Source organism: Triturus cristatus, chromosome 4_2, assembly GCF_964204655.1.
Source record: "Triturus cristatus chromosome 4_2, aTriCri1.1, whole genome shotgun sequence".
Taxonomy (NCBI): Eukaryota; Metazoa; Chordata; class Amphibia; order Caudata; family Salamandridae; genus Triturus; species Triturus cristatus.
Window position 1 is genome coordinate 222,238,195 of NC_140586.1, and position 11,943 is coordinate 222,250,137.

Genomic DNA, 11,943 nt, shown 5'->3' on the forward strand with positions numbered 1-11,943 from the left:
AGTCACCTAAATTTCTGCGATTTTGTGGTCCCATTAGTAAGTGTAGACCCACAGGTTCCTCACACTCAGCAGATGCAGCATAAGCCCTAGCCGACTGGACCACAGGTTCAACACCCCAAAAGGGCCACTGACACTTGGGTAGTTGCAGCCCAGTAGCCAGTCACGAATTCTGCAGATGCAGCTCCACATTGGCAAATTAGCGGGACACAAGCACAGCCTCACCCGGCTTCAGCAATCGCACTTTAGCTGTTCCAGCCTGAAATAATTAGAAGACTCTGGGGGTGACGGGGCCTGTGACACATGGCCCATCCACCCAGGATCTCTCTCCAGCAGTCTGCTTCTTCTGAACACCCCCCAGCCACCATGGATGTACTGGGCCTTGTTCCTTCCTGGACAGTCTTGCTTTCTGCAGGGTAGTTTTCTTCCCTCTCCCGCGGGGCAGACTTCTAAGCGCTTTAGAACAGTACACAGCTTCTCTAGGAAGACATGGAGATTTCAAGTTATGTCCCCCGACCTATGGAAGACTGGCTGTCAGGCAAACACCATGTCCAGTGGCACAGCAGCCATCTAACCATCTAAGTACTCTTTTCCTTGGTCATAGAGGACATAGAACGGGAATAAAGTGGGGTGGTTGGGATCCCACATGTATACATAACTGACAACCAGAAAATAAGGATCCACTGTCTCAAACTGGTTTAGGGTGGTCCTTCTTTCAAATTTCCTTTCAAGGCTGTTCTTCAGACACAGCCTGTAAGTGTAGAGATGCTTCTCAACACAGGGTCATCTCCAAGCACCCACAAGAGGTGTGAGGTTACTTCACTCACTGTCATCAGCCCACGTGCAGGAGAAATCAACAAAAGAAAGGCTTCCTCACCTTTCACAACACAGTCTGAAGTCCTATCCTCTAACCCCTACTATCCCACAAACGGTAGTGTTGAGGAAGATTACTGAGCAGCTTCTTACTAACTAAAAACCTCATAGAATATCTAAATGGGTCCTGTCTCTGCTCCCCTCACTTCACTGCCTGGGTATCTTCCTGTACTGTATAGAGGAGTGAAAGCAATAAACATGGACTTTCTAGGAGAACAGTCCTCACCCTCCATCTTGGGCCAGAAAGGGGCATCCAAAATGGATCCTAAATGTCTCCCTTGCACATGCTGCCTCAACAATGCCAAGCATGTACCACACAACCAACACACTAAACATACACTCGGGATATTAGCACAAGGGACTTAGCCAGCGCATAGAAACAGAATGTTACAGGAGATGACCGAAGGCCTCCACCCAAGTGACCGAAAACAAATTGGTCTGATCACACAACTGGTCCTTAAAATATAGTTTGCTGCGACCACCGCTCTATATGCTAAAAGAAATGACACAAACAGCAGTCTTCTGTCTCAAGGGAAGGAAAGCTTGTTGTGACCCTCCAGACTATAGGACATGCTTAAATCTCTGCACCCATGCTACATCACCGTGACGCCAGGGCCAAAAAAAGAAATGAAGAGAGTCCTGAGCCATCTTGGATCTGGGAATGGGTTGTGAATATTACATACAGGGAGATGCGCCTTGCTTCGCACTGTCAAAAACCAAAGATAACTCTCACTCTACCTGACCTCTTCAACATTTTTGAAGCGCACTGGGATGAATGAAGTTTGGTCAAATGGTATCTGTTCCTCTATGACCTTTAGGAAAGATAAACTCAAGAAGTAGGGAGAATGTGGCAAGTGTGTTTCTTCGAAAATGTAGTTCCTTGGATCAGAGGAAAAGAGCTTTTGCGAAGTTTAGGTTGCCAAACACCGCACAGCTGAGACAATATACATATAAACATTAAATGGATACATGCCTGAAGCCAAAAACTAGTTGGCCAGGTTGACTGAGACTGATCAAACAGGTACACTGCCGGATGTAAAGCAGTGCTCCCTTTGACAGACCTACAGATAGTCCATCAGACGAGAGGCAGGCAGTACAATAAGCAGTAGAGATCACATTCACTCCTCCAGACTATGGAACCCTTGAAAGAATAGGACACTGACAGGAATCGTGTTGTATTGAGGCATTTGCAAGTGTGAAACTGAATTGGAATAACAAAACCCCACTTCTAACAGCCAAGCGTAAGCCTTCCTTTGAGATAACCGATTTTACCACTCCTCAGATAAGGATGGTGTGCTATATAAAGAGGATACCATTAAGATCCATGGGGTCACCCTGTATCCCTCAGAACCTGGGTTAATAGTTATAAAGCTACAAGTGGTTCTGTTGGGTAAGTCCCACGGGGTACTGGTTCAGAACCTGATTATTACTTTCACAATAAATAGTGATTTTGTACTAGACTTTTATAAATGTACCACACCTCAGTAAGTTTTTATAAAAAAAATATATATTTATTAGATTATTTGTTTTGTTTCTTTATTTTTCTCACTGATTGTGTAAACAATTTTATACAGAAGAATAATACCAATGGGGGCTGTCTCACAAAGAAAACACAATAACAAAAACACAGACAATTCAATGGGTGACTGAGGTGACATAGTGCGAATTGATTACCCAACGGAACCACTTGTAGCTTTATATGTAAAGAGGATAGGCAGATCAGACCGTACCTAGATTCTGTGGAAAAGAGACCATCAGAAAAGGGGTCTGCTCCCTTGGGGACAATGCTGGTCCAACCCAAGGGTATTAACAATGGCTGTGCATAGCAATAGACTTGCACCATGGTGCAAATCTACCGTTTTTTTGCATTTATTCGAAGCAGTTCATAAAGAACATATATTTGGTGTCTTTGTGAAATACAGCTGTTAATGTTCCCGATGTTCTTGGGCTGTAATTAGTTTCAGAGGTAACGTCTGGTGACCTCAAATGCTACAAGTTTCACCTCCCTCAACGCTACCCAAAGCAGACTAAAGACAACAAAACCAACTAACATCACATATCCATTTTTTCGTCTCTTCTGCGCCTGCATTCCCTTCTTTCTGCCCCCTGCCATCCCGTACTGGCGTGCGATGGGTCGCTTACCCACAATCCAAGAAACCAACATAGCAGGGCTTCAAGGCGAAGGGTTCGGGAAAAGATGAGGTTTGCTTCCCTTGCGGGAGTCTAACGATAAGTATGGGTCTCAGGAAAACGGCTTTAGCTGCCTAAAAAGACACCACTCCCTTTCTGAGCCACAGAGCTGGCAAGGAGATAAGATGTGTGCTACAGTGGGAGACCACAAGTAGAGTGTGAGACAAAAGTCCTGGCTTCGGTTACGAGTGGGGCCTTCTGCACTGAGTCAGGCCCAGACCCACACAAACAGCAGTCTGTCTACACTGCTTAAGCCCAGGCGAGCCCAATAGGGTCTCCAATGCCTGCGAATATTCGCAGGCAAACCCATTGCTGTCTACTCGATTATCACTGGAGGCAGGGTAGTATATCTCCACACGTCATTCCTCAGCATATCCTATGCTGACAACCTTAGTGCCAGATCAGTATAGAGGATGCAGTCTTAAGACACCCAGCATGTGGGGAGCACTTCTTAGGACTGTGCCAAATGTGTGTGGCTGGAAGGGGACCAGACACACCAACACCCAGCTTGCTTACAGACAAAGGGATGTGCACGTGTTGCTTCGGGTAAATGTGCAGCACAATAGTTGCATAAGCAAAACATGAACACTGATTTGAACAATTAGAGTGCAAAGGAAAAAAAGACACACAGATGTGCAAATCAGTAAGCAGGCAAGCGTACCCAATTCAAACACGTATGCAATTTGCTAGTGTGCCTTCACTGAACGCTAAATCCAGTTACGTTCGAGTTTGACTTCCAGTACAACAGATCTATTGACACCTACAAAGGCATTTCACATGTATCAAGTGACGGGATTCACAAATGTGGGTGTAGCTCTACAATGGAGACCCACAGATGACGGATCCAGACACCACTTGTACAGTTAAAGCTCAACTTACCACATATCCACCCAAGACATTTTTACATGCAATTACAGATCTACAGACCTACAGCATTCTGAAGAGCCAGTCCACTACCTGTAAGTGGCTTTTGCTTTCCACTACGGTGTCCTTTTCCTACACAGCGCTTTAATGCTTTATAGAGAGACGCACTCTACATAATGACACTTATACAGATGAAACTTTCTAGAGTATGTTTCTGCATGAAACAGAGCCACAGATGTGTACAAATGTGTATCACAAATTCCTTGTATAATAGACACACACGTGAACACCTTTATGCCAGGTACACATGTAACAAACAGATCTGTGGATAAGGGAACAACCTAATATTTCCCAAGCAACATCCAAAAACAATTTCACAACTCTAACAGATGTTACACAGGTGGCACCGACAAACAATAATACACCTTTATAATGCAAGCTACATGTGACAGGTCCACAATCAAGTATATAACTTTTATATTATAATTTACAAAAGAATACATCCAGGTGTGCACTTCATAATTCCAGCTGCACATACAGATAAGAGGAAAAATCTTTTGCTAGTTCTAGAAGCACGAACAACAGGAACGTGTGCAATTTTATAATTAAGGCAACCAGTTTTCCATTTTTACTGATTTTTAAAATACTTACTGAAAACTATCTATGTTAGTATTTATTTTTAACCAATTCCAAATACTGTCAGACATGACTGCGAGGCCAATGCTGTGCTGACAGGTAAGAGAGTTTAAAAAAAAATATATATATATATATATATATATATATATATATATATATATATATATATATATATATATATATATATATATATATATATATATATATATATATATAAGAGAGATAGAGAGAAAAACTTTTGCGGCGTAAGCAGAAGCTGATGTGCACAAGATTGATTCGAAAATCATAGTGCCTAAAGAAAAGTAGTTCCCTAAATAGGATCAGTCAAAGGATAAGTTGTGAAATAAACAAACATAGTAAAGAGGTTATATACTAGGGCAAGGGTAAACACAAGAGGAAGGCAAACTATTAAATAAGAAGCAAGCAAATGAGTGACAAAGACGACCAATAGTAAGCTATGGGTGTGCTATAAGTTCACTACAAATATTTTGGTATAGTCCACAAGAGGCTTTCACCTGCAGACAGCTAAAAGCGGTTGGGTCAATTTTGTAGATGGCAAAAAATGTAATGTTGTGACACCATAATGTAAACTTTGTGAGCCCTCCACCTCCCCTTAACTTATCCCATACTTCTTCCTCCTATGATCACCAAAAAAACCTTTTTAGACCATTCCCTCTTCTATCCCTCCACTATCCTTTTCAATTCAACTAACAGACTCACATGTCCACCGCTCCAATTAATTTTATATTTCCATATACTAATTGCTCCCTATTCCTGTTTGGGTTCTGAAGTAGCATGCTTTCCGCCGAAAAGCACTATGGCACCTCACCAAGGGTAGCAAGCGCTATATAAATGCAAACCCTTCCCTCTTCTATCCCTCCACTATCCTTTTTCAATACAAATAACAAACGTGCATGTCCACCGCTCAAATTAATTTCATATCTCCCTATACCTATTCACCACTAATCCTCTTTGAGTTCTGGAGTAGCGTGCTACTGGACGAAACGCACTTCGACACCTCATCAGGGGTAGTAAGCACTATATAATTACAATACTATAAGGTGGAAAACCGGAATTGGCATCATTTGATTGCACACTTGCTGCAGAGATCTGTGTGTATAATCTGTGTGGCACGTTTGAGGCCCTGCAAGGCGGACTCTGCATTTTAGCCCTACGGTGGACATACTTTATATTGTAATAAAGTCCAATCTTTAAATAAAGAGATTTAATATATTAACACTGATAAAAGCTGCTCCAGTGAATAAAACAGATTTAAGACCAGTTTGGGGTTATGGCCTTGGAGTATTCAGTGCTAAAAGCCTCAGGTGGGCTCTGCACTGTCCACATGTATTTATTCCATCCGTAGAGCCCTGTGCGCCACCAGTAAAAACTGGATTTGCATTGATTACTTCATATGTGCACAAATTGTGGAGTTAAAATACTGATCTTGTGTGCTATGTAATGGTGTTATAGTGATTTAAACAGCACTCATTCTGCATGCGGTAAGTCCTTGCCGAAATTGTATGCAGCACACAGCAATATTGCCTCCTGGTGCATAATTGCAGGTGCTCGTTTGTCAAAAATGTCAAGGTATCCGAGGGCTTTAACTTTTCATTAAGGCTCTGTATGCATTACATGAGTGCAAAGCATACCCGTAGGGCCCATGGTGCTTCCGTACCATGACAGGCCTTTTTAGGTCTCGCCTGACCGAGCGCATGCGCTGGTCTGGCGAGACTTATTGAGAGGGCTACAAAAAGTGCTACCAGGCCGGCCTAGAGCTAAGGTGCATGTGCGCGAGCGCGTACCGCGCTTTACCGCAATTACTTTCACTTTCCGGCCGCATGGCCGCTTTGATGTTTGATCGCGATCGCTTTAACTTTCAGCTGCCGCTTGGCATAGCCAATAGGTCTCGCTTTTGGGACCTTATAAGTATGTAGTTATACAACTGTTGCATGGCTAAACACTTATAAGGTCCCAAAGGCGAGACCTATTGGCTATGCCAATGCTGGTTTCTCTTGCCGCACTCCCTATGCTTCCCTTTGTATTTGTGTTCTGCTGCAGACTCCTTACAGCTTGTGTACTCTGGTGTAGTGTTAGTGATGAAGTACACAACTGCAGGCTGGAGATGCCTCTGAACTGTGAGTAACCAGGAGAGGCACAGGCCAGGTTTATCAACCAGGCGCACTCTACAGAACTTGTGAAATCTGCCCGGTCCGAGGGCCAGAGTAACGGGTACTTGTTTGTAACCCCGAATAGCTGGGGCCATGTATTAATGGTGTACACAGGGGCCGGTGTGAGGCACCCATTTTGGTACTCTAGCACCATTCAAGCCCATAAAATTCTACCCAAAACCCTGAAATCTCGCCAGAGTACAGTTCACATGCACCAACCAGCACAAAGCGCCTGTCAATCACACAAAACACCCCGAGTGCCATCGCTGTCACCAAATCCATCCAAAGCGCCGCAAGGCAACGCACTTTATACTTAAGGAAACACACACAATACAACCAGGACATGGTTTTTGCAGGTTTATTTTCTCATTTGTGTCGGAAGATGTCATACTTTAAACTATGGTTTTTTTCCATGGCTTCCATTTTATTTTAATTTGTCAAGATTTTGTGTATATTTTGTTTGAGACCATTGACAACCGAAGCCTTTAGCAGTTTATGAAGTGTCCCTCAGAGGGTTGCCCTTTAATAGCATGTATGACTGGTGCATGGTTGTTCATGGCAACTCCCAGGGACAGTTAGTGATGCCTCGCATGGGAATGACACTATAGCTCCATTGCCATATTAAAGCCCACAGGTCCAGCTGGAAACGCAATAGACTTTGCTCTAGCCTGTCATGCGCTGCTCTAGGAGAGGGCCTTTAGGAATCGATCTTCAATTTTCAAGCACTCGTGCTTGTGGCGGCATCCACCTTGTGGGAGCGAGCAGCGGCGCAGCCACGTTAATTACAAACAGATGGCATCTGTGCGCCGCTGCTCGTACCCGCAATGTGGATGCCGCCATAAGCACGAGTGCTTGAAAAGTGCAAACCGCCTGTTTTTCACTTCCTGGCGTACGTGAAGAGCAGCATTTGCAGGTTAGCCCCAACTCCTCAATAATGAAAGCCATCCTGCTGATGACGATACTAATCCTTATTTAGCATCAATGAATAATGCAAACATTTGGGAGTCTTAATTACAGCTCCAACATCTAGTTAAATAGTGAATCACTTAACTGGGTGTAGGGATGGTAGGGTTAATTTACTGTACCCGGTCTCCGATGGTCTCCTAACCTCATATCGATGTACAGTTTTCTGTCCCTCTCCAGCAGGGTTTGGGGTGTATCAATATGTACTCATAAATGCGCACATTGCAGTTCCCAAAGAAACGTTACATTCTTCAGGCTACTAAAGAACCACCTTGTCTTTTCTAAAAGGTTACTTAAACGCCTAACATTTATGACCAAGCTAAAAAAAGTTGGGCGGATTTTTGTAGCTACCCCACATACTTCCAAAAGGAGAGATGCCCCTCACTAGCGTGAAATCCTAATACCTGGCCCTAGTATCATGTAGGATTAAGGCAGTCGTTTGAAAATTAGTTGTATCCTGTGCAATAGGAGTCAAGAAATCTCCAGAAACCTTGCAATGGACACAAACAAAACAGCCCCGTTCAATATTTGAAGTGGATGACTCCCTAACTTTCAAATATTAGAGTGACTTTAAATTATGTTTTTTACTTGATCATTCAGTCACTTCTTTTAATGTAGGCCTAAATATTCTATACAACGTGCTCAGAAGAGTAAGGATTGATGTGAAAATATCTGGAAACCTTAACAACGTTCCTATCAAACGGATACCCGAACTGCCTGATTTGTGAGTACTTCAAAATGATGTCTCCCTCTGATACTTGTATAGCGCACTACTCACCCGCAAGGGTCTCAAGGCGCTTGTACGAATACCGCTGTGGAACCCATCCTGGCTTTCCCTGTGAGGCGTCCACTCCTGGGCACCCCCAAGGTGGAGGCCAGGCATCCTTAGCGTTGTGGGGGCCATTGTGGAGATTAAGCAAGCTATTGCCCAGAGTTGCAGAGTGGGACTCCATGATTGGAATGGCACCGAGGCGAGAATTATCAGGTCCGTGGAATTTTGAGCCCAAGACCCGCCGAGGTGGGGAATTGAACCCTGGTCCCGGGCTAGACCTCTGCATCAGGGTCTGCCGCTCTAATCATTGAGCCACATGATTGTCTAATGTCTGTGTTGCCACTATTGAAACAAGCACTGGCATAGCCAATAGGTCTCGCCTTTGAGACATTAGAAGTGTTAAACCATGCAACAGTTGATGTTGCACCAAGGATATTGTGCTGCATAATTAAATACTTATAAGGTCCCAAAGGCGAGGCCTATTGGCTATGGCAATGCTTGTTATTCATTTGCACCCGTGTGATGTCCCTGAAGGATCTTTTGGCGTTGTTTTGGTTTTGCCCCTCTCCATCGGAAGCTCGCATTGTCTGCTCTGTGTGTCCTTTCGTTGGGTGCTTCATCAACGCCTGTAGGTCTCCATTTGTTGCCGTGTGGGATGCCTCCCCAGCTTCAGGTGCACCCCTGGGGGACCACGAACCCCGCCAGCTAAAAGTGCATGGTCTTTTAAACTTTTGGGGGTATGATAAGTCCTATTTTGAGGTGAAATATCAATGCTGTTTTAAGGAGATACGCATCCCCCAGCTTGCTGTGTCACACTATGTGTTGATTTGTAGAGTGTCTAATTATGTACTGCTTCCCTCCATGTTGCTGTGCCGTCTTAATATCTGCTGTTTGGTGTCTTACACTGTGTAAACAATAGTCATTTAATACCCACTGTGAACGAGACCAGCAGCGGGCGCATTAGAAACACATCTTAATTACCAGGATGTGTTATTTTTTCAGAAATCTGCAGGAAGGAGATCTGGTTTGGGGTGGCTTCTGCTTTCAATTCCCTCTCTATCCTATTCTGCAGTCACAGCCTTTGTGTGGGTGATGCTCCTCACAGCAGGGAAGTCTCCAGCCTGGAGCACCCACAACAGAGTAACAAAGTTATGAACTATGTGCATCTAGCTACGAATAGCCACAAAGACAGTGGCCAGGAAGTAGACAAACGGGTGTTTTTTACATAAAAGACCCTTCTAATTCAGAAAAACAGAGACTGCAGTCCCCCCTCCCCTTACCTCTAGCATTCATCAAGATGCAGTGCTACAGGAAGACTAGACAGTAGCCACTGTTAGTAAAAAGATCTAATAGACGGCGACACTCTTAGTAAAAAGATCAAATAAAATTTCTTTAGGAGCCTTGTCTCTTGTCCTTACTTTACTCACCTCCCCTGATACACTTCTACTGTCTTAGAAAACAACACCACACTTTTACTGTACACAGGAACAGGCCAGGGGCTTTCAAAATGGAACCCACAGGCCTCTCTCACTCTACTTCACTTAAACGTACAATAATACACTGGCCGCATACACAAACACACAAAATATACACTTGGATAGGACTAGGTGACAGGGTATAAATCTGACTGCGCATTGACAAGACACCCTCAGCATTGCCAAATAACTCAGCTTTAGTGAGAGAAGAAAACTTGAATTACCGAATATTGGGGGAAGCTTTTTAAATGAGACTTTTTGTTTTTTCTGCACCAACTTCCCCTATGCAACATACAGTCCCTGTAACAAGATTGTGATATACCAGCCTACGTTCAAAAGTGCTCCTTTAGGCTAGGGCTCTTAATGTTCTAATGATGAGTACACTTCGGAGTTGCATGTTTAAGCTGTCTGCACTGGAAATGGGGCACTATTTATAATGTTGTTTCTTTCTTACAGCTTACATCCTCAGATTGATAGCTATCTCAGAAAGCCTTCTCCCGCTAAAACCCTGCATGAAAAATGTACCTTCACTTACTTCTGCTTGATTCCTCTCTTTTCTATTTCCAGAGTGACCCACTTTACCTTCGATCCTCTGCATACCTTCCTAGAGCCTCATCTCAGTCTCTTGTCGGTATGCCTTGATCTTTCTTACTGTAATTCTTTTATTGGCTGCTAATACATTTTATAGATCACATCTCCTCATCTTCAAAACCTTATCAATGTGACCTTATATTACCTAATTTATGTCAACCAACCATTCACTTGAAAGCACATAGCCTCACTAATGATCACACCTAACTGGTGTTTATATGATGTATCACTAAGTAACTGGAATAAATGCATGCATTTGTTTTTCTTGAGAGCACATAACAAACCACACTAACCTCTAGATTAACTGCTAATCTTGGGAATAGCGGGCTATTCGCCCTAAAGCATTTCAACACCTCGTCAGTGATAGATAGCGCTATATAAACACAATTACATTGAAACACATGCTAGGTCCCTGCTCTTTTCTGCACCCTCTCTCTCCAGGGCTCTGTCTCTCTGCTATCAAGTCATCCACATGTGTGTCATTCCACGACTTTCCCCAACCTCCCCATTTTATCAACAACCCCCAGCCTCTCTTCTCCCACATCTGGCCCCCAATGCCCCTCCCCCAATACCTTGGAACTGAGGTCGGGTTCGCCTCCCCCAGGCCCCTCCCCCTCGCCCTCCGAGCTACTGCCGTCCGAGGCCTCCTCCTCCGGACCGAAAATGTGGGCGGGCAGCGGGGCGACCGGAGATCCGGCGCGGAGGGCACCAGGTGAGGTCGCCGGAGAAGCCATCAGTCACTACAACACAGCAACAACCCCGCGCGATAGCGCCACATCACCTACACCCATGCGCAGCCACGCCCTCAGGGAGTGAGCATCCACGGAGGGGCGGGGTACTTCTCATAGCCGACCAATGGACAGCTGCGAAACCGATTTCTGAAAAGGAAATGCCGCCTATGTTCAGCCATCATGGATTGGGGAATCTGCTTCAATTTGACATGGCATCATATGCAATAAGTGAAGACTGTAAAACGAGGCGTAGGGCAAATAGAGCGTGGGCGGGCTCTCGTACTACAGTAGCAAATCTCGTTCAAGCGATGCGGGGCAGTTTTCTTACCTGATGAAATATGCAAGCAATAGAGTGAAGACTTTAAAACGAGGCTTAGGGCATATAGAGCGTGGGCGGGCTGACCCGGGCTCTCCAACTACAGTAGCAAAACTCGTCAAAGCGATGCGGGGCAGTTTGCTTACCTGATGAAATATGCAAGCAATAGAGCGAAGACGAAAGTCCAGGTCATGGACATAAAAATAATTCCTTTCAGTACCAGAAAGGAAGCCTTTCAGACATCAAAGAAAGACTCCTCCACGATTTAGTGGTAGAAAAACAGAAGAAAGATTTCGAATTCTATGTCAGGACAGGAGGCTCCGATTATGCTTTCTCATTTCTTTATTAGAAATGCCCAGCAGCC

The 11,943-nt window shown here is 44.3% G+C and overlaps 1 protein-coding gene across 4 annotated transcripts in view; it reads right to left on the minus strand.

The window, feature by feature from the left end:
* GTPBP1 (GTP binding protein 1) overlaps positions 1–11,943 on the minus strand; it is a 40,549-nt gene extending 28,606 nt beyond the window's left edge. For 2 of the 4 annotated variants that reach the window (XM_085601284.1, XM_085601283.1), the window contains exon 1: positions 11,105–11,338. In XM_085601284.1, coding sequence (XP_085457410.1) covers positions 11,105–11,266 — 162 coding nt within the window. In that variant the 5' untranslated portion in view covers positions 11,267–11,338. Of the gene's footprint in view, positions 1–11,104; positions 11,339–11,725 lie in introns of those variants that run through there. The other 2 variants (XM_085601286.1, XM_085601285.1) reach the window with 2 other exon arrangements.